General features: G+C 30.9%; 2 protein-coding genes, 1 non-coding gene and 2 pseudogenes across 5 annotated transcripts; 2 read left to right on the top strand and 3 right to left on the bottom strand.

Moving 5' to 3' along the window:
- Positions 1–4,056: 4,056 nt before the first annotated feature.
- Positions 4,057–6,174, bottom strand: LOC18593021 (agamous-like MADS-box protein AGL80). The gene has a single exon (XM_018126345.2). It carries the CDS (start codon positions 5,735–5,737, stop codon positions 5,255–5,257), a length of 483 nt encoding a protein of 160 aa, XP_017981834.1. The 5' UTR covers positions 5,738–6,174; the 3' UTR covers positions 4,057–5,254.
- Positions 6,175–8,271: 2,097 nt separating this feature from the next.
- LOC18593022 (Tetratricopeptide repeat (TPR)-like superfamily protein) lies at positions 8,272–11,971 on the bottom strand. 2 transcript variants are annotated; one of them, XM_018126343.2, is made up of 2 exons: positions 10,164–11,971; positions 8,272–9,724 (listed from the first exon to the last, which is right to left on the bottom strand). In XM_018126343.2, the coding sequence occupies exons 1-2, from the start codon at positions 11,807–11,809 to the stop codon at positions 9,361–9,363; spliced, it is 2,010 nt and encodes a 669-aa protein (XP_017981832.2). In that variant the 5' UTR covers positions 11,810–11,971; the 3' UTR covers positions 8,272–9,360. The 2 variants fall into 2 exon arrangements, with proteins under 2 accessions (XP_017981832.2, XP_017981833.2); XM_018126344.2 differs by having other exon boundaries at positions 9,589–9,724; positions 10,160–11,971.
- A 1,867-nt stretch (positions 11,972–13,838) lies between these two features.
- On the bottom strand, positions 13,839–13,933 carry LOC148761314 (small nucleolar RNA snoR8a). The gene has a single exon (XR_016028088.1). It is a non-coding gene; the product is annotated as a small nucleolar RNA snoR8a (small nucleolar RNA).
- Positions 13,934–19,707: 5,774 nt separating this feature from the next.
- Positions 19,708–19,805, top strand: LOC148761315 (small nucleolar RNA snoR8a; annotated as a pseudogene).
- A 2,520-nt stretch (positions 19,806–22,325) lies between these two features.
- Positions 22,326–24,184, top strand: LOC18593023 (UDP-glycosyltransferase 88F4 pseudogene; annotated as a pseudogene). The gene has a single exon (XR_016027954.1). The product of XR_016027954.1 is annotated as a UDP-glycosyltransferase 88F4 pseudogene (transcript).
- Positions 24,185–24,563: the final 379 nt, after the last annotated feature.

A 24,563-nucleotide genomic window follows, 5' to 3' on the forward strand; every position in this document is an offset into this window, starting at 1 on the left:
AAGACAATTAAAATAATTCATTCCAACCATATAAATAATTGGATTTCATCCAATTACTCAACATGGCTTATGTACTTTTCAAAAACTTGGCCCTTGCCAAAAATCCATTCTCGGGGATACCCCGCGAAGGCATCTTACCGAGACCGCCAAGGTTGTTTATTGTCACACACACAAACACATTTCATCTCTGACAACACAGCCGTTCCTCGGCGTTGGCTGAGTCCCAGTTTCACGTGGTGGCCAGCGTGAAGTGTACTCAAATCCTACCTCGGGAGTTATCCTACGCGCCTCTTCAATCAAGGTAAGCTCAATAATTGAGAACCGTGCCCCTCTAATTAGGCTGGCCCACGGAACCCCGTCACTACAGTGTCCACTTTATAATCCACCAACCAATAAAATCACAATAGTATGACATGGCTCACTTAACACATTCAAGGCAAATCAAAGCAGTTCACATATTCTTAAAATCATAAAAATAACCAGTCATACCCACATTTATCATAAGCCATTTAATGTAAAATCATGGATAAACAACAGAATCGTAGTATAGGTCTCCAATTACTCTATTTTTTAAATCATTATTAAATTTTCAAAAATTTTATAAAATCTTATTTTTTCATAAAACACAATAATTTTCAAATTAAATCATTTTTCTATAAAATCACACAATTAAATAAATCTACTCTAGATAATTAAGACGATAGTAAGTTTACTCACTGTATTAGGAGTAGATATACTCCTATTCTCGGTCTTCGAGTGTAGTCTTTTACCCGTATCAGATAGCTCACCACCTATCCATAATACATGACACAAAAAAATTCAATAATTTGTGTCAAATCAATATATATTATTTCAGGCTCTTATCCATGCGTATGCACTAGATAGGGTGTGAAATGTTTGGACAATCGCTTAATCATAGTGTCCGACCTAACTCGCCTATACACGGTGTAAATTTTTAAAATCTCCAATTCAACTCCAATTCCATCCATTTCAATTTCAATTATCCAATTATATCCACAATACCTCAATGACTGTGAATGTGGTCCAATTTATCAGTTCGGACCATAAATTACGCTTTTACCCCTAGTAGGTAAAAATTTCAATTTTTTTGCACCAAAAATTCCCATTTAATTTCCAACCTCATAATTCATCATTTTTTCATCTAATTCTCTTAAAATAAAGTCAACCTCATCCTCACACACCATTGGCTAGATTCGGCCTAGAGAAATTCATGGAGAAAATGAATATTTTTCTTGTTGTTTTACTCATAAACATGCTAAACTAACACTAAACACTAACATAGTTCAAAATCAAATTAATCTAACAACTTTCTCTCTCTAAACCCATATGATCAGATTTGAATCCATCATCAAAACACATAATTTAACAATGAAAAATAAGGAGAAATGCATGAAAATGATAAATCTTAAGCTAAGCTTGAAAAATCATACCTTTAAACACTTGATTCCTTGAAAAATCACACTTTTTCTTTGAATTTTCTCACTCTAGTGTTTGTTCTTATTTCTCTCTCTCCTGCTGGTTTTGGGTGACCCTCCCAATGAAGAATTTTGGAATTTTCAAGCCTTTTAATGGGCTTAATAAAATATTATTATTTTATTTACCTTTTAAATATTTTATTATTTTATTTTTTTCTAGCCATCTTTTTTACTTTCGTTTTCTACCACTCAATCCTCTTCACTTATCCATATCTTCCATGAAATTTCTAGACTTTTCCAAAGTTTTGGTGGAGTAAATTTTTAAAAATTACACTTTTGCCCCTGTGAAGTGAAAAATTACATTTTTACCCCAAAAACTGAAAAATTGCCCATAGACATATTTTTCATCCCTTATACTCATACCATTCTCCAATTTGTCAAATGTGATCTAAATTCTCTCAAAATCTCAAATTTTATCCGCGGGTGGAAAAATTACGATTTTACCCCTAAATAGTAAAAATTTCGGTTTGACTCCAAATTGATCTTCGAATTCTGAATTACTATTTTGAGTCATCCCTATACTGTGAAACTCTTAATTTCACCTTAAAATTCCTATTTGAACTAGTTCGAGGCTTAATCAACTCAATGGTACCATTAGGAGCAATATCATCTTTTAACGATTTCTCGAACTTCCTAAATATACAAACATTTTATCGAGCATGTGAATGACATTATAATTATTTTACAAAGCAGGGTTTGACAAGGAAAATGTTTGGAGGTTCAGAAAAGAAAGAAACGTGGGATAAATCTCGGGTTAGGTATTTTATTTTTCTGATCTGAAGCTTACGGATTTACCTTTTAAAGCTTGGGGGTCGATCCTTGGGTTAAAATTTTCCTCCTAAGGCTATTGGAATCAACCCTTTATCCTTAAGGGGTCAATCCTATTAACTTCCAAAAGTGAGATTTCCATTTTGACTTGTTGGGAGATCAACCCTTTATCCTTAGGGATCAATCTTAGTGATATCCAAAAGCTAGATTCCCATCTTAGCTTGCAAGGATTAACCCTTTTTGTCATTGGGGGTCAATCTTGAACGTTTCTAGAAGTTTTTCGTAGACTTTACCTTGTATGGATCGACCTTCCCTTCCTTGGGGGTCAATCCTAAACATTTCCAAAAGTAAGTAAAGCTTAAAAACCTCTAAATATCAATCCTCCTTGCCATGAGATCGCCCCTTTATGCCTCTTTTCCCAAAAACACCTTCTTTTGGCTCCTTTCTTCTTTCATTCTTTCAACTATCAATCATCCATAAATGTATCACCACATTTTGAAGAGATTTACTATCAATGGTTGGAAAACTCACTCAATAATCATAACTAAGATATAATTCATAAAAGCTCAAAATTTATCAAGTTTCATATAATGAAAAATCGACGTTTCACACTACAGTTGGCTCACACTCTAAGCTTACAAGCAAAAATTGCATTCAGCCATAGTATTTCATATTATAAGTAAAAAATTGCATTTAACTACAGTGCTTCAAGATTTCCATATACTTCATACACCATTTCAACCTATAGGGAGAACCATTATTCCTATATGTAATGTGAAACAAAAAATGGGAAAAGTATACCACAAAGTCTTTGTATTGTAAAGTTTTGTTTAATTTAATCCATGTACTATAATATTTTGTTCAATCTTGTACTATTTTGTTCAATTTAGTCTTTAAGACGTGATACAGAAAAATTGATGTGATGAAAAATTTTTTACAATAAAAAGTTTTTGACATGTTAATATCACATCAACATCTTATGATATGTCAACCTTACGTGGGCACCACCAACAATTAATTTGGAATCAATTAGACAAAGGGACTCAATTGCAAAAGATTTTAGAGTACATGGACTAAATCACCTAATTTTGAAGTAAAATGACTAATTGATGAAAATTTTATGGTACAAGAACCTGCGAAATACTTTGACTATCATTAATCATTAACAATGTTAATATTTATCCGTTATCTAAACCATTTGATTGTATTGACGTAACGTGACGTGACATTCAAAAATAATGCAATGATTATACAATGAAATTTTTGTAACTAGCTTGTCAAGACAAATAAAAACTCTAAACAAGTTTTTAGACCTTTTGTAGAATATTCTTTCACTTTTCTTGATTCACTTTCGATTATCCCTCAAACTGATATTTTAATCAATTTGGAAAATTGATTATTTCTTTTTGAAATCACCTTAAATTATAATCGAAATGGAAAATGGAAATGAAAATTCAAAATAGAAAATATAGTATAATGATTACGGATGACTCACCAGAGTTAATTATAGAGATTGTAAATTAATTTTTAAAACCAACAACAGATCAGCATAATTATTGCTTTACTTTTGAATGTTGTCTCATCATTTCATTAAATTCAATGTCATATCAATACAGAATACAGTCAGATAACATATTAATATATATAACAAAAATTTAAATAACGTTAACGATTGAATTAATATTATCAATTCTCGAACTTTACAAATTATTGTTAAAGAATTAGATCCATTATTTTGATGGAGTACATTGACTAATTACATAATTTAAGGAACAATTTCCAAGATCTATTTAGAATTTTTCTATATTTCCAATACAAAATCACCATCTATGAGAAGGAAAAACGATGAATAAAAAGACTTAATATTTTAAACAATGTACAATCACCACCACCACCATCCATGTTTTGATCAGAAAACACATACACAAAGGGTTGTTATAGCAAGTGCTATGACTCGATTTGATGAACTCAATCAACAAAAACCTTACACTCACACCTGTCCTTTTACTTGTGCTTAGGATTGGCAGGAGGTAACTTAACCCCACCTGTACTTGTTTTTTTATTGCTGTTAACCTCAATAATTGTCAACAAAAAAATGTATAATATATTGCAGGAGTATGATCTTTAGTAGAAATGCAGGTCAAAGATAGGATTGGTAGACAGAAATATCAGATGAGCTTAAACAATTCCTTTTTCATATTCTGTTATAGCATCAGATGTAAATGTACCAGAAAAGTAGCATCAGGTGTACCATTTCTATATCCATAACTGCAGAAAATCTGGAAAGATAAATAACATTTCTTTTATCATTCCTTTTCCTTGATGTAAGTATCCACTACAAACTATGAAAGCATTAGATGCAAACCTCAAATCCAGGACAAAAATTCATCTAAATGACTCAAACCTATGAGGAGCTTGAGGAGATCAATTATGTCAATTCACAATTCATAAGTGAAGATATCTATTTATTGTTCAAAGTATCAGATCTCAGGTAATTGAATGGGTAAAAACAAATGCCAAGTGGTGAACTTAAAAAGAAAAAGAAAGAAAGAACAGTGCATTATCAAGGGATTAAATATCAGCCACAGCGTTTTTTTTGGCAAAGCTAAGCGTATGCTTTCAACCAAAGAGGATTGGCTCTATAACGACTTGGTGGTCCGATAAAATTCTAATTATTGAAATGATTCCAAGTTCTGAGCCTAGGAATAGCTGCATCATGAGATAGCATTTTCACAACTAATGTCTGCAAACAGCGGTATGAATGACTATAGATAAAGGTGGAATGTAGAAAAAAAATGATAAAGAAATTGCAACGATAGACAATTATTCTGAGAACTGAGAACATTAAAAACGAAAACAATTTAAAATTTATTCATGTAGAGCAAAAGAGATTTCTGAACATGCAAAAGGACTCTTCACATCTAATCTTAGATGAAAAGACCTGTGTTCTAACTATGCTCTATTTTTATTTCCATTTCCTAATAACTTGATTAGGCTTTAAACCCCTTACTCTCGATCTTTTGGGTGACAAACTTAATCTTTTCCTTCAATAGATGAACCAGTTCTTTCAGATATTCTAAATTATTCAAATCACAGTTATTTTCACCTGCCATGCTTTCAGCCATAACAAGATCCATCTCCAGCTCTCTGTTTTTCGTTCTTTGCTTCGCCAATCTTACATTCAACTGCATTATGCTTCTTCTAAGCAAACTGTTCTGGTCCATCATATACTTACCTTGTATCTCTGCAGGCAAATTCTTGAACTTTTCGAGCACATTATATGCCTCAATTGGGGAAGGCCAAATGTCCGGTTGTGCATCATAAGTACTGAAAATTATTGCGCAAGCAGCAACACCACACAGGGTTGTCAGCTCATTGAGCTTCTTCCACAGCCCAGCCTTTCTTTTCTTGAGAGTCACTTTCCTGGCAGATTCATTAGAAATCAACTCAAGCGTAACCCTCTTTCTTGCCATGGTTAAGAATGAAGAGAAGGAATGCACAGCCTTTGGGAAAAATATAGATATAAATACATGGCCATCACCATGAATGGTTAATAAGACCTTAATGTGGTAACATCGTAACTGAACAGCTCATGGTTTCCTCATGAGCAAATTCTGAATTAAGGACGCGTGTAAACTGATAAATGGGAAAACTTTCAAACAGAAAATTTTTCAAACAATAGTTACGAACTTATTAGACCTAAACCATAAGACGGTTTCTAATTGTAGCATTTCCATGGATAGATTATATGGTAAGTAATTTATAATGACAACTAAGGAAAGATTCTTTTTCTACCTTAAATGGTAAGATGGGACAACAATTGTATACATATCATATTGCATCACTAAATATACTTGTCTAAATGACAAAGCCTAATCAACATATGGAAAAGCCTAAAATGTAAAGAAATGAACTCATTTTTTTCTAGTTCTCTTATTTTTTCTTTTACGTTTTTCACAAAATTTATATATATATATTGAGTTTGAGATGTTAAACGATATAAACAATAAATAAGCAACATAAATTTCCCTAATCAACACGAAACTAAGCATTGATTCTTGAGAAACAGTTCAGCATCAGAGACATAAATAACTTATAAAAGAAGAATTCAAGCCTTTAAAGTCATTAACCAGCTATATAACTTATTAGTAATTGTTCACTGCTAGCTCCATAGAAAAGATAGGTGATCAACATTTGCCAATGCTGATCACTCGCCGCTGAAAACCAGCATAGTTCATTAGTAATTCTCATTGGAAATTCACCAACAATTACATTCATGATTGATAAGTAATGGTTTATCATCTGTGATTGTGACCACTGATCAATCCATTCATCCTCGACAGTAATCAAATGTCCTATTATATTCGCCAATCATCTTCTGCAAACCACTGTCCTATCACCATAACAAAATAATAAAAGCGAATGAATGTTTTTCATGAAAATATGCACCAAAAGTTTATAGACTTTGGAAAGAAATTTTTCTTTCTGCAGAATGGGTAGAGTAAATGAATTAAAAAAGGTAATTTGAAATGTTAGAAGTAGAGATAGAATAACTTTATCAAAGTTCCATCATTTAATATTGCTGATGGAATGCTCAAAGTCATAAAGTTTTTGCATCCCTCGTTAAAAAGATTGGCACTTGCTAAACTATTCAATTGCTCTTCTTGCTTCGAATTTCTATATAAGTTGCCGAAGTATCTTATATTGCCTCGTTAGTGGTCACTCACAGTTGAATCATACCAAATCTATTCAGAAACTGAATAATGTAAAATGATCCACCACTCTATCTATCCCTTTTATGTGCACCTTACTTCCCTAAATCCTAGTAGAAAAACACAGAAGGAAAATTTTTTCTATTGTTCCTGATTATGAATAGGTATTTACCCAAATCAAGAGCTATCAAAGAGAAAAGCAAAACAACAAGAAATACGTAATCAATAGCCACAAGAAAGAGCCCGCTCAAGGGATATGAGAACTATCAACTCAAGGAATCTTATATTCTTGAGGGCTTCAACAATGCTTTCTAGTCTTTCTCCACATTCTAGCTCTAGAACAAGAGCTGACAGTGATGGAATGGGCGCTTCCTCAAGAAATTAGAACCAAAAATCACCTGTAACCTTGAATATATATATTAGTTGAAACGTAGAGTTCACACATCTTAGTACTTAAGAACTAAGTGAGAACATCAAACCAACATAGAACTATGAGCAAGAAGCCCTTAAAGAGACAGAAAACAAAGTCAGAAGATAGAACCAATCACTTAATTTGATATGCTTCAGGCAATGGTCATGATGTACACTCAATAGAAGTAGAGCACTAAATAACTGGTAGAGTACTTGAGCAGTTGCTCATTTGACCATGGGAAGTGCTACGATGAGTAAAATGTTTAAAAAGCTCTACGCACCAGCAATAAAGATCATCTATGCTTAACCCTGTGTAGTCAGGGCATAAAATTACTTATAAATTGAACGTTTGATACTCTGATTCGGAATTTTTTGACTTTGTTATGTTTCTCTACATTTCTACATATAGCTTGATTAGGACACAGAACTCCATTTTCTTGGCTTTTTTTTTTTTTTTCTAAATAATGGGAAGTACCTGCATTTGTCCCAACTTCACAGAACTCATTTTAGTTTCCATGCATTTTTATAGTATCCTAATCACAGAGTAGGGGAGCAAAAGGACAAGCTCTAATCAGCAAATTCAAAGTGGAAACCATTGGGAAGAAAGGTTCCAGTTATAAATACTTAGTTAATCAAGTTCTGCCTTTGACTGTCTACTCCACTGAATAGACATGCTTTATCACACAAGCATAGGCTATGTGCGTAATTATGTAAGGTTTAAATTTGTCTTTCTTTTTTCTGCACAAGCATGCAAACACAGGTGACCATGTGCATGTATGTGTGAATGTGAATTTACATGTGTATGAGTTATATTCATGTATACACAGGCATGGATGCACACACATATGTTGAGAGAGAATATTGGTGGGGATTGTAATACTGAGTAAAAAGGAAAAAAAGGAAAGATCATAATTCAGTATATTTGGAAGCAGTTTACAAAGACCAACCAATAATGTATTTCTACCACTATCCAACTCCATGGCTTCTTTTGTTTGATGGCCTAGTTTAATAGGTGCATTATGAGAAGCTATAACCCAAATGAAAGGCGAGACTTAATCCAAGTGTTTAGAATCGCACCATTAACTTTTAGCAGGTAATCTGTAAGAGGAGGGCAATAATCTTCAGATAAGATAACTACCACTTAATCAAAAACTTTTCTCCTGTCTAGTGCGTGCTTTTAGAAATGCGGTTATTTGTTACTAATGACATTTATTCTAGTGCATCTTGTGGTTCCTGGAAAATCTTTCTTTTAAATAAGCATAATCTCCCATTTAGAAACTGATCAGAAGCAGCTGAACTTTCTCAAGAATATGTATTTCCATTTAAGAAAACAAAAATTGTTGAGGTTTGATGCATACCTATCTCTTTCCACTCACGTTGCACTTACAACTGGCTTATCTCTTAGGCAGAGGTTTGTGTCCAAACAGCTTTTTCTAATCTGTTTCTCACATATCAGGTGCTCACCTTTAAATTTCATATTTTATTTCCTGCAACTTCTTCCCCAATTCAGTGCATCATCTCCCTTCCAGATCCATTACAAAAACTACACTGTTTCACGGAACAATTGAACAATCTAACCTCTTGCAACTACTAGTAATCTCTACAAGAACAAGAAACTTCTAGGAAACTGTGAAAACAAATTGGATATCTGCGAATTATTTCTCTCATTTCCACTTTTGACAAGAGCTTCATTGTTGTGTGACAATCAGGGCAGGCTCTCAAAAATTTCATCACCCTAACTGAAGCTAATTTTAGCCAGCTAATAAGTCCAAAAGTCATTGCTAACTTTTCACTGTGATAGTTCATAACTGAGCCCCCTTTGGGTCTTGCTTCAGTTGTACTAGAAGCAGTCCTCTCAGCAACATAACCAAATTTCCTTACCTTCTCAAAAATTTCTTCCAATCTTGATAAATTACTTGAATCATAGGGTGAGATATATCAACCACAGCAAAGGAATGAACCACGTTTCCAACTTAAATCCAACTTAGACCAGGTTCCTTCTTCACCCCTTGTCGTCCCATCATTTCTCTGACACTTGCAGCCAATGGTTCTACTGCAGCATCAGCATAGATGTTGTAAACAAGAACATAAGATGCAGCCTCTTGGGGTTGAAGTTCAATTACTTTCCTTGCAGCATGTTTCGCTGTTACCGTGTCCTTATAAACCCTGCAAGCACTCAACAAGGCTCGCCATATTACTGCATTATCCTTGAAACATGAGGTAAGGATGAAATTTTCTGCCTCTGCTAGCCTTCCAGCGCGACCAAAGAGGTCAACAACACAGCAATAGTGCTCTGCACTGGTTTCAACATCATAATGCTTCATGCTTTCAAAGAATCTGCAATTGCTCAAAAGGTAAAATCAAACAGATATAATGAATAAAAGCCAAGAAATAATCTGCTTGCACAGCAGCTCTTAAAGGACAAACAGAATGATTACAGAAGACATAAGCAGTTTAAAAACACATAACAGAAAAGAGGATGTTAAGACTCCAAAAATAACACATATATTTACATGTTATCCGTCATTCGCATAAGATGAAGTGCAATTGTATATAAATTAATTCAGACTCCAGCTTACAAAATTTAGTTCTTCCTTTAGGTCCAAATACTGACAATTTCACACTGCAAAAATTAGGTAGCATGTAGCTCTAGATGTGATTTGGTCTTGGAATTTGTGGATGCAACCCGTCCCAATGACCCCTCACATGCACATGCACACAAATTATATGTACAAATGCACTTAGAAATGATAGAAGGCAGGGCTTTATGACCTACTGTAATCCTTCTTCAACAAGCCCTCCATAACTGCAGGCACATAGAACTCCTATGAATGTAATATGATTAGGTGCAATCCCATGTTCCTTCATCAACTCAAAGAGGTTCAAAGCATCCCTAGCACATCCATGTTGTGCATAGCTACAGATCATCACTGACCAAGAAACCACATCTGGATTCTGCATCTCTCGAAATGTCAGATCAGCAGAGCCTATGTCACCACACTTTGCATACATGCAAAGCTGTGAGTTTTGAACGATTCTGAAGTTCCCAAGGCTGCTTCTTATGGCATGTCCATGAACCTGCTCACCCAAACTTGCTGTTGCTGAATCTGCACAAGCACTAAACATGCTCGAAATAATGAACTCATCTGGTCTTCCTCCAGATGCCAGCAGTTCATGAAACAGATTTAATGCACTTTCAAATTGCCCATTCTGTACATGACCAGCAATCATGGATGTCCACAAGACAATATCTCTCTTGGGAGTTGATCTGAAACATTTCAAACTATCTTCACTTGATCCCATCAGTGAATACAGTTCAATAAGTGCACTTCCAATGAACTCGTCACACTGCAAGTTATACTTGCATATTTGTGCATGAATTTGCTTGCCATGGTCAAAATCTTCAACAGCATAACAAGCTTTGAGCATGCTTGAGAATGTAAATTTTGAGGGCTTCAGTCCTTGCCTTTTTAACTCAGAGAAAAGGCTGAAGGCTTCATTTGCACATTCCTTGCTAATACTTTCTGCTTCTATAAATCCAGATATCATGGCATTATACATAACAATATTACGGTCGGGCATGGTTTCAAAAATTTTGACAGCACTATTAACTTCTCCTTTTTTCGCATACATATCAAGCAATGCCGTACCAACAACAATATCAACATCCAATCCAAGTTTGATTATACATCCATGAAGCATTTCCCCATATGTTCTCCCAATGTCAATGATTGTACAACATGCCTTCAAGACACTTCCCATCGTATAACTATTCAAATTCAACCCGTTTCGATGCATGTTTATCAACAGTTTCAACATCTCTTCCTTTCCATTCATAGCAACATAACCTGCAATCAATGTGTTCCATGAAACCTCATCTAACTCCTTAGAATTCTCAAACAGAAACCTCGCGTGATCGAGACATTCACATTTGCAATACATATCAATTAACGAGTTGGTCAAAAATGTTTTCTCAACCAATCCACTTACCACAATCAAGCCATGAATTAACTTCCCTAGTTCAAGACCCCCAGTTTGAGCACACGCATTTAGAGCACCCGCATAAGTGAATTTATCAAGTTTCAAACATGATTTTCTAGCTTCAAGAAACACTTGCATAGCTTTATCAAAAGCACCCATCTGCGTATATCCAGAAATCAAAGAATTATACGAAACTAGATTTGGTTTAGACATTCTGTCAAACAGTCGGTGAGCTACATCCATTTCACCAGCTTTGCAGTACATATTTAAAAGATTGTTTAGTAAAAAAAGGCATGGCTTGAAGGCAGATTTGATGATGTGGGTATGGGCAAGTTTGCCATGGAGGAAACAACCAGACTTGGTGGAGTGTTGGACGAGTTTTGTGTAGATTACAGAGTCCAAAGGCGTGTAGATAACAGAGTCCAAAGGCTCAAGTAACATGGCGCAACTCTCTGTTCCGCAGACCTCTTGTTATGGGGCTACCACCAAAATTTGTCCCCTCGTGCCGCAGGCTTGCTGTTAGGCAAGGCTACTCCGGTCCAACCGCACCGCAGGTGTGGTCGGGCCTAACCGCGCCAGGGTGGACCAAACGAATTGGACCTCTTTTTCTCTTTATTAATTTATTATTATTATCTTCGATGGGAGTGATGAAAATATCCTTGCACACTATTTAATGTTTTTCTTTTAATATAATTGATAAAATTAGATAATAAATACCTATAATATTATTAATTAATAAATATGTACATATGAATAAAAACATATATAGTTATATTATATTTAATGTATAAATATTTAAATAAATAACCATGAAAATATAATCAACTTGTTTATGTATAGATAAATATTTAAAAATTACCTTCATAATTAATTACGTAAAAGTATAAATAAATAAATGAGTAAATCAACATTATTAACTTCAGTAAATAATAATAATTTTGATATAAAAATTTATTTTATTAACTTTATAGATGTGAAATATGTTATGAAATTATATAATATACCAACTTATATGTAATATACTTTTTTTTTGAAAAGCTATATGTAATATACTTAATGGTCAACATCTATTATGTTATTTTTTGTAAAATGTTAAAACAAATATCAATTGGCAATACTTGTTTTTCTATGAAGTCAACATTTAAAAAAACACTCTTAATATGTTGAAATATCTAAATAAGATAAATTTGAAAACAAAAAGATTAAAATGAAATTTCGATTATTGCATTTAAAATTTTTTGAAAAATAAAATTATACATCAATCACATAAAAAATGAAATCAAACAAATAACATATTTATAATATAAACAAAAAAATTAAATGGTAAAAATACCCACTAAATCCCTATACTCATGCATTTTGTCTAATTTAATTTTTGTACTAAAAATTGAAGCAATTTAATCTCTTAATTTTAAAAATTGCTTTAATTTAGTACATTCTCCTAACAGCATCCAATTTTGCCGTTAAAAGTAATGACATCAATGTTGACATAGTGTTGACATGGCACATTTTGGTGACTCGAAACCAACATGATGACATGACAATGTCGCGTGACATTGACATGATGATGTGACAATGCTACCTTAGCACTGATATGCTAACATGTGATGCCATGTTACAATGCTGATGTGGCAAATCGATAAAAAAATTCAAAAAATATTTGTGCCACGTTATAATGATTAAATTGAACAAAACTGTATAATATAGGGATTAAATTGAATAAAATTAAGGTGTTTAAGGACTAAATTGAAAAAATATTTGAAAAATATAAATTTTGAATACATGATACATATACTTATTAATAAGTCAAATGACGTTCAAGTGTAAAAAATTTATAGTGTTAAAAAATATTTATAAATATTTTCTTACTTGAATTTTTTATTTCAGAATAGATATATCAATTTATCTTCCTCACAAAAATTAACTTTGAATTCCCCTTCTACAAAAAAAATTTCAGTATTCCAAAAAAAAATTTCATACCTAAAACCAAATGTGGATGAATAACTTGCATTATGTTGAAATAAAATAATATAAAAAGCTAAATAAATTATTTTTTCTATTTATAACTGTATAAAAATTTGAAATTTATATTTTAATTTGACTTATTTTTTAATTTAAGCTGAACACAAATTGGCAAAATAAGTTAATTTAGTTACAACTTTCATATTTTACAAATACTCATGCTTTTGGAATTATTCATTCTTACCTAACTTACCTTTTATTTCTTATAAAACGATTTTATTTAAATTCAAAAACTACAATCGAATTCTGCTAAATTTAAATTATTAATTTGGATCCACAGAAAATTCATAAATACAAAATAAAATGATATGAGTATTTATAATTATATTTAACTCTATCAGCCATAAATGTAGTCTTTAATTCAAAAAATTTCAACCTAAAAAATGTAACTTGAAATATCAAACAAAATAAAAACATAAAAAATAAACAAAAAAATTCTAAGGGTGGAGTAGCTCAGATTCTATGAGTGTAAGAGGTCTGTCATGCCTAAATTGAATTAAGCAAATCAAAACAAAAAATTATTTTTATAATCATCGCGAACTCCATAGTCATCAGATAGCTGTTTGGTTTTTAAATTAAGGAATTTAACAAAAAAAAATCCAAATCAGAATTGAGAAACATGAATATGTTGTCATTGTCCTAATTTCATAACAATTATGCGATGAATTAAACTTCTTATAACAAAAACAAAGACAAACAAAGAATAGAGAAGAAGACTGAGGGGTAACCAAGGAAAAGAGTAGCTATTGTCTTTTAAGATAAAATATTGAAATTTTTTTTATATAAAAAAGGAATTCAAACTTAATTTTTGCAAAATAGCTAAACTAATGTACTTATTATAGAATCAAATAATCAAGTAAGAAAATATTTATATATTTTTCTTAACACCATAAATCTTTTACATTTAAACATTTGGCTTATTAATAAGTATATGTATCATTTACTTAAAGATTTATATTTTTTACATATTTTTTCAAGTTAGTCCCTAAACACCTTAATTTTGTTCAATTTAGTTATTGTACTATACATTTGTTTAATTTAGTCCATATGACGTGACACGAGTTTTTTTTTTAAATCATTTTCTCGATTTATCATGTTAGCATTGTCATGTGGCATCGACATGTCAACATGTTAGTGTCACGTCAGCATTGCTACATTATCATGTCAATGTGCCACATCATCACAACAGTGCCATGTGGCACTGTCATATTACCAAAATGTGTCATGTCAACGTTGACATCATCACTTTTAATGATAAAATAGGATGCCGTTAGGAGAAATGACTAAATTGGAGCAATTTTTCAAATCAAAAGATTAAATTGTTTCAATTTTGAGAATAGGGATTAAATTGGGCAAACTATATGAGTACAAGGACTTGGTAAATATTTTGATCAAAATAAAATCAAATTGCACAACATACATATGGATTTTATTTAAAAATTTTTATTCGATCAATACAAAATATAATCAAAGTTAACATGTAGAATAAGAAAGTTCCTTCTTAATAATTCAATTATTCAAGTTGAGGAAGAGGAGGATGAGAGAGCGAGGGCGGCGAGGGGGAGGGGGGGGGGGGATTGCTTGTTTCTTTGCCTTACAAGTCTTTCTTTTTCAATTGACTACCTCCTTAAATAATATTAACAACATTATATTGTATTGTAATATTATTAAGGATATGTTTGGTAACTCGAAAATGACTTGCTGAAAAAAAAAAATTTCTGTGTAAAATATTTTATAAGAAAATTTAATGTTTTCTGTTGTTTGGATAAACTGTTGAAAACATTTTTTTTGTTGTTTGGATCATTTTATGAAAAATATTTTTCATAATGGTGGAGTTTTTTAGGTGTTAAAATAATAAATAGGAGTTGATTACATAACAATATTAATATTAGATTTTCACTTATTTGGGATCAAAATTAAGAATGGAAATGAAAATGGACAAAATCAACAATGATATTTTTCAAAGCATTTAACCACATATCTGTAATGAAAATAAACTCTAATTTTCAAAAAAATTTCCATCTTATCACTTTTTTATCATAACTATATAAATATAAATATTCATCAATTGTGTAAGACATCCAAAACCTATACTTATAAATATGTATTCATTAAATGACGATCATTGAAATATTTTTTATTATAATTATTAGTAAGATTTAAACTTATTATAAATGTGTATTCATCAAATGATGATCATTGAAATATTTTTTATTATAATTATTAGTAAGATTTATTCATTTATAAATAAAAAATTTAATTGTATTGAATGGTTTCATTAATTTTTTTTAATTTTAATAGTGTTGTATAATTTAAATATTAATTTTTTAAATTAATTTTTTAAAGTTAAATATTTTTATTTTTATTTTTTAAAATATTTTAAGTTAAATATTAATATTCATTAAATTTATACTCATAAACTTAGTATAAAAGTGTTTTTGTTATTCTTTGAAAAATGCCTTATGCCCTTGAAAGATGTAAGATATTTTCTATAATTAACCTTATTGACTCGTAAAATATTTTATATTTAAAATTAAGTTTTTATCTTTCAAATAAGTATAAGTCTTGAAAGCGTTTTTTGAAAAATATATTACTGCAAACAAAGGAACCCTAAGTAATCATATGGATTCATTCTCATTATAACGTATATAAAAATAAGATAAAAAACTGACTCCATATCTACTAACGTTGTGGTCCTGTAAAGCTGCCATATGGCAAGCTATGAAAATTAAAAAAAAAGCACGTCTTTGACTTTTTCAAAAGGACGAATTGAATTAATCAACGAACGTTACTCTGTATCTAATGACAGTATCCACTGCTGCAGATTCAAAATTTTTTAAACTCCATACCATAACTACGTGGTCCCCACACGACATAACTTTTTTACTCCTTATCCTTTTTTCCACATAACCCTTTTTCCCCAAAAACGATCCCTTATTTCCATTGAACCCATCAGGTCATAATTTATAGAGATGAGCAAATAGATGGATTAGATAGTTTTATTTATCATATTTAAAAATCAAATAGATCAATTATTTTTAAAAAATTGATTAAAATTAATTAAATATAAAAAAATATTAAACCGATCAAATATAGAATTAGTTTGATTTATTCGATTTTAGACCAATGAACTAAAATTTTATCACTTTTTTTTACAAATTATAATATTAAAACATAGAAACTTCATCTTTAATTATATATATATATATAAATAAATGATATAACTTATATGTTATAATACTTTATATCAAATTTTATATAAATAATAATTAATTAAAAACAATATATTATAAAATTTAAATTGATAGCTAATAAACTTATTAAGTGTAATCATATAAATAAAGTTTATTATAAGTTATAATAATGCTTATGTATAAATTAAATATATGTATATATAATATATTACTTTGTTATACATATATAAAATTAATGATGCAAACTATATGTTAAAATATTTTATATCAAAGTTTGTATAAATAATAACTAATTATAAACAATATGTTATAAAATCTAAGGTGAAAATAAATAAAGTTATTAAATGTAATCATATAAATAAAGTCTATTATAAGTTATAGCAATACTTATGTATAAATTAAATATACGTATATATAATATATGACTTTATTATATATATATATATATGAAATTAATGACATAACTGATATGTTATAATGTTTTATATCAAAATTTGAATAAATAATAACTAGTTATAAACAATATATTAAAAAATCTAAGGTGATAACTAATAAAGTTATTAAGTGTAATCATATAAATAGATTTTATTATAAATTATAGTAATGTTTATGTATAAATTAAATATATGTATATATAATATATTTATACAATTATCTATATATTCATGACATTTTATATTACGAAACATTACTAAAATGTAATCATTATAATATATTAATATATAGGATATTTACTATCATATATTATAATATTAACATATAAGTTATATCATTTCAAATATATAACTTGTAATTACATATTAACAAAAATTAATAAATATATATATATAACTAATATTAAATAGCTATGATTATGATTTGTATATATACATATAATACTCTAATAAATTTTAAGTAAATTATTAATTAAGTTTATTATTAATTCTTCTTAATATATATAAAAAATTATATATTAATAAATATAAAAATAAAAATTTAGTTTGGTTTTTGGATGAATTGGTTTTAAAAGTTTAAAATCGAAAACCAATCAAAAAATCAATTAGACCAAACATTTTTAGACCAAGTAATTCAATGAACCAATTAGATAAAACCGTTTTACTCAAATTATATTTGATATAGGTAAGTAATTGGTCTGTTTTGATTTTAAATCGCAATTTTAATATAGACAAGTCCATAATTTTGGAATTTCAACTAACCAAGAACCGTCAATCGAAAATTAATTATCCCTTGTGAAAAAAAATCCAATTGCTGTAACCCGAGGTAGTGACATAATTGTGACGCGTGCGCTTTGGTGACTGAGCAATAAAGGAAAGGAGAGATGATCCTATGCTATCTCTTCCACCATTGTGATCAAATCAACGCCGTCAAACCTTTGATCTAAAGGTTTTAATTTTTCAAAAAAAAAAAAAGAAATTTTCAATGAAATTCATTACTCTAGCTTCAAATTTTGGGTTTTTATTTGCTATACACTGTTAGGCATCAAATGGTGTCAGTTCATTGAAAAATAAATTTAAAAATAAATATTACTCACATTTTAACTTTTTTAAAATATAAACAATTTTTTTTTACCTCTCTCTATCGATCTCTTTCTTACTTAATCTCCTCTCCTTCCATCAATAATAATAGATCCGAAACCCTAAATTTTTAATTTTGATTCTTAAAAGGAAGTATCTCACTCTTCGTTTTGAAATTACTTCCAAAAAATTAAAATGCAATGGCTTGCCTTAAAGTATGTTGAATGAAATGGATAAATATACTGAGAGAAATTGGAAAAGGTGGAAAGTTAAACAACTCAGAATCCATTTTTTGATGCATAAAGATGATTAAAAGAAAAAAAAACAACTCAGAATCCTAAAGGAATATAATTGCCTTTTTAGGAAGATCCAGAATCAATTAGCCGTACAAAATTTTTCATATCAATCTTCATGTTTGAATCCAAGCAAGAAACATATCAATATGTACAAAATAGGAATAAGATCACTAGTGTTATGCTATATTTTTCCATTCTTTAAACTTTGTGAGCTATTCTTTCATCTATAATTTTCATTTTTCTTTTTTACAGTGTGAGTCCATGATATCATCATGTTGAAACTTCAAAATGATGTCAATAATTCTTCAAGAATGAACACCCTACCCTATGTGCAGTTGGATATATCCAACTAGGATTGCAGAGGAGAAGAAAACCAAAATCTCAACGTTGGCTTATATACTACTTGGAACCAAGCTTGTGCCCTTGGTTTTGGAATTGGTCAAAATACCCACCAAGTCTTTTTATACTCATGCATTTTATCCAATTTAGTCTCTATACTTAAAATTGAAACAATTTTATCCATTGATTTTGAGAATTACTCTAATTTAGTCTTTTTTCCTAATGACATCCAAATTTACTGTTAAAAACGATGATGTCAATACTGATGTGGCATATTTTGGTGATATGGTACCATCATGATAATATGACAATGCCACGTTACAATTTGTGATGACGTGGTAGTGCCACGAGACATTAACATGGTGACGTGACAATGTTGATATGGTACTAACATGTTGGCGTGTCAATGCCACATGGCAATGCTGATATGGCAAATCAAGAAAAATTTTTTTTTTAAAAAAAAAACTATATCACTCCATATGGATTAAATTGAATAAAAATGTATAGTACAAGGATTAAATTGAATAAAATTGAGGTATTTATGGACTAAATTGGAAAAAATATTTAAAAAAGATAAATATGTAAATAGATGATAGATATACTTATTAATAAGCTAAATGTTTAAATGTAAAAGATTTATAGTGTTAAGAAAAATATATAAATATTTTCTTACTTGATTATTTGATTTCATAATAGGTTAAATTAATTTATCTAATTTGCAAAAATAAAATTTAAATTCCCCATTTATAAGAAAAATTTTCAATATTTTATTTTAAAAGGCAATATTACTCTTCTCCTTGGCCACCCTTCAGTCTTTTTCTCTGTTCTTTGTTTTTCTCATCAGAACTTTAATTCATCAATTAATTGTTACGAAATTAGGACAATGACAATAGATTTACGTTTCTCAATTTTAATTTGGATTTTTTTCTTAAATTCTTTTAATTTAAAGACCAAACAGCTCTTTAATAATTATGGAATTAACAATGATTATAAAAATAATTTCTCGTTTTGACTTATTCAATTCAATTTGGACATGACAGATTTTTTATTACATCCATAGAATCTGAGTTACTACATCCTTTCAATTTTTTGTTTATTTTTTATTGTTTTATTTTGTATAATATTTCAGGTTACATTTTTTAAGCTAGAATTTCTTGAATTAAAGACTGCATTTATGGCTGATAGAGTTATATATAATTGTAAATGTTTGTATCATTTTATTTGTATTTACAAATTTTTTGTAGATCCAAATTAATAATTTAAATGTAATGCAGAATTTGATTGTGATTTTTGAGCTTAAATAAAATTGTTTTATAAGAAATAAAAAGTAGATTTTGTAAGGGTTGAATAATTCCAAAAGAATGGGTATTTGTAAATTGTGAAAGTTGTAACTAAATCAACTTATTTTGTCAATTGAGTTTGGCTCAAGTTAATAATTAAGTCAAATTAAAATATAAATTTTAAGTCAAATTAGAATATAAATTTCAAATTTTTATACAGTTACAACTAAAAGAAAAAAATTATTTAGTCTTTTATATTATTTTATTCCAACATAATGCAAGTTATTCATTCAAATTTGGCTTTAGTTATGAAATTTTTTTTTGAAATATTGCATTTTTTTTATGGAAGGGAAATTCAAATTTAATTTTTGTAAAGAAGATAAATTGATGTGCCTATTCTGAAATCAAACATTCAAGTAAGAAAATATTTATAAATATTTTTTAACACCATAAATTTTTTACACTTAAACATCATTTGGCTTATTAATAAGTATATGTATCATTTACTCAAAATTTTATATTTTTTAAATATATTTTTTAATTTAGTCCCTAAACACCTCAATTTTGTTCAATTTAATCCCTATAGTATACATTTTTGGTCAATTTAGTTCTAATGATGTGGCACAAATTTTTTTTTTTTAATTTGACACGTCAGCATGTCAATGCCATGTTATTATGTCAATGCCACGTGGCACTACCACGCCATCACAATAATGCCATGTGGCATTGTCGTGTCATCATGACTGTGCCACATCATCAAAATGTGCCATGTCAACATGACGTCAGTGTTGATATCATCACCTTTAATAGTAAAATTGAATATTGTTAGGGAAAGGAACTAAATTGGAATAATTCTCAAAATTAAAAGATTACATTGGTTTGATTTTGAATACAATGACTAAAGAAAATGAGTAAACTAAGAAGAAAAGTGAAATAAATATTATTGTAGAAGGTGAAAAATTATGAGCCAATTACGTTCCACCACGTGGATTTAATGATGTCATAACCATGTAATTAATTATAAAATAATTAATTTATTGGTTAGATTATTTTAAAGACATATAATTGAACCAATTCACCTATTGGTATATATTTATCCCTTGAGATAATTTGAAGATAATATTTAAGTTGGACCAATTAAAAATTAGTTATTGGTCATCTAATTTATCTCTAAATAAATCAAAATAATTTAGAGATAATATTCATATTTTTGACCAATCAAAATTTAGTTATTAGTCATCCAATTTTTTTTTAAATAAAATAAGATAATTTAGAGATAATATTCATATTTTTGACCAATCAAAATTTAATTATTGGTCATGTAATTTATCTCTAATAATTATACTAATTTAGAGATAAAAATCAAATTTAATTTTTTGCTAAATAAATTAAGATCATTTAGAGATAATACCTAACTTCGACCAATCAAAATTCAAAGACTTAAGGTTCGATCAATAAAAAAACTTTTAATGAGTCATCATAATTTATCTCTAAATAAATTAAAATAATTTAGAGATAATTCAAAGAGACTACAGTTTCATCAAAGTCTCCCATCTAACATTATAAATCGAGGGCTCCTCCAAGCTATTTTCATTCATTCGAAAGCATTCAAAGATTGGGAAGCATTCTAAGATTGAGAGTATTACAAAGATCAAAAAGTAAAAAATTTCTGAAGTGAAGATCTCGTGATCAAAATTAAGTCGTAAAGACCTTTGAAGCGAAGATCAAGCAACTTCGTGATCAACACTAAATCAAGCAAGTTCGTGATCAACACTAAATCCAAGTTTGTGACTCTTAAAGACGAAGTGAAGAAATTAATCAGAAAATTTTTTAGAGATTATCACTCACATCATCAAATATTTATATTTGTTTTATAATTTTTAAGTCAAGAAATTTCAACGAGAAATTTGTGTGTACAATTATTTTCAAGAATTAAATTTTAGGAAGAAGAACAAGGAAGAACGAAGAGGATATTTTGTTGGAGAGAGAAATTTTAAGTTTTTTAAAATTTTAAATTTATGTCTTAGAGAGTTAATTAATATATATAAAAACTATGGCGGAATTAAAACTTGAACATCTATATCTATCCCGACAGAAGTGGGGCAGGACCATGGCACTTGGCTCTTGATAAGATATACTTGTGATTGCGTAACGCAAGTCGCTAGTTGTTGGTGGAACATAAGCGGCGCTGCTTTCAGTTTCAAAATATAATGGTACCCTCATGCAACCACCCAAGGTTTGGACGTCTAGCCCAGCTGACAGAAACTTGACAACTACTGGCTTTGTCGTGGCTTTAATTAGAAGTAACCCAATACTTCATTGGCGGACAAACACAGAGCCGACTTCTCCCGCCGAGTAGTGAATGCCCTACCTAGGAAACTAAATTCCATCTCTTAATTTCATAAGAAAAATAAGAAAATTCATTGATGAGTAACCCAAGTTTAACCCTCTTGCCCCCAAGTCATCGTGTTTTGTGCTTTTCTAGGAGTTATAACCTCTTTTGGCTCCTCTACCTCTTCAAACAAACACAAGTTGTCATAGCTGAAGACTGAAGAGACAATCAAGCAAAGAAAGAAAAAAAAATGCAAGAGACCATAGTGCTCTACCCATCGCCAGGCTTGGGCCATGTGGTGTCAATGGTGGAGCTAGGCAAACTCATCCTACAACAGCGAAACCACCAATTTTCCATCACCATCCTCCTTACTACTGGTTTTTGGGACACCCCAAGGATCATCTCCTACATCAATTCTGTCTCCCAAGCCTACCCATCCATCTGCTTTCGCCGCTTCACATCCGTCTCCGTCTCCATGGACAAAAAATGCAGCGTTGCTGCCATTGCCTTCCAGTTCATACGCCTCCATGCGCCCAACGCACTCCATTCTCTTCAGGAAATCTCCAAAGATCACAAGATCTCTGCTTTTGTCATAGATCTTTTCTGCACTTCTACTCTATCCATGGGAAAAGATCTCAAAATCCCCACTTTTTACTTCTATACCTCTGGTGCTTCTTCCCTCGCCGCCTTCCTTCAATTCCCGAAACTTGATGAACAAACCACTGAGAGCTTCAGAGATCTCCCTGACACAGTCTTTCATTTCCACGGCCTGCCACCGTTGAAAGCCATTCACATGCCAGAACCCGCACTTGATAGAGAAGATCCTGCTTATTGGGACTTTATATACTTCTGTTCAGGCCTCGCACAATCAGATGGAATTATAGTTAACACTTTTCAAGAGCTCGAACCGATTTCCATCAAGGCTATTGCTGATGGGTTATGCCTCGTTGATGCTCCAACTCCACCAACTTACTACATCGGACCATTGATTGCAGCAGGTAGTAAAGCTGAACACGAGTGTTTATCGTGGCTGGAGAAGCAACCGAGTAAAAGCGTTGTGTTCTTGTGTTTTGGGAGCCGTGGGTCGTTCTCTCGGGTCCAAATTATGGAAATAGCAAAAGGTTTGGAAAGGAGTGGGCAAAGGTTCTTGTGGGTGGTAAAAAATCCACCTCAGGACGAAAAGGCAAAGCAAACTGAAGAAAGCCCCAATGTGGATCTAGACTCTCTTTTGCCAGATGGGTTTATGGAGAGAACCAAAGATAGGGGTCTGGTTGTGAAGTCATTTGCGCCACAAGTAGCAGTGCTGAACAAGGACTCGGTTGGTGGCTTTGTGACTCATTGTGGGTGGAACTCCATCTTAGAAGCAGCGGTCACCGGGGTGCCAATGATTGCATGGCCTTTACATGCAGAGCAACACTTGAATCGGAACATTTTGGTTCAGGATATGAAGATGGCTATCCCTGTGGAGCAAAGACAGGAAGATGGGTTTGTGAGTGGAACTGAGTTGGAGAAGCGAGTCACGGAGTTGATGGATTCCGACATTGGCATGGAGCTTAGAGAAAGGAGCTGGAAGATGCGAGAGAAGGCCTTGGCTGCTTGGGGTCCGTCAGGGTCTTCCACTAAAGCACTAACCAAGTTGATTGACTTGTGGAAGCACGGTTGAGAATCAACTGTTTTGTTTTGTCCTGTTCGCATGGTATCAATGGTGGAACACAAATCCTGTGCCCCTATTGTGCCCTCATCCGTATCTCCTCTCTATATTTTTGCCATCTGTTTTATCTCTTTGGCTGTTAACATCAATTAAAAAATAAAAAAAAATCTCATGCTAGGTTTTCTTTACTGTTGACTGTCTACTTCACTTTGCCCATGTCTTTGGCTGCCTACTTCTCTTTTACCCTGATTTTTCTATTTGACAGGATTCTTTCAACTTTTGTAAGGTTTTTTTTTTATTTGATATCGAGAATAAGTTTAGAGTCTTTTACTTCTATTGGGTTGGAAAGTAGGGATGCTGAACTCACTGTTCTTCCTAGAGTCTTCATCTAGATCCAAATGATAATACATGATAAAAACAGAGTGTTTGCTTTCTTTTTTTTCTTATTTACTAATTGAGGTGAGTCTTTTATCAATATTTTTTGGGGGCTACATGAAATGGGGGTTTTCTGGGATGGTTGGCTTTTAAATGCAGAACTTGCTGGTCTCTGAGCATGTCCTTACAAGT

Source organism: Theobroma cacao, chromosome 8 (genome assembly GCF_053813885.1).
Source record: "Theobroma cacao isolate CCN51 chromosome 8, ASM5381388v1, whole genome shotgun sequence".
Lineage (NCBI taxonomy): Eukaryota > Viridiplantae > Streptophyta > Magnoliopsida > Malvales > Malvaceae > Theobroma > Theobroma cacao.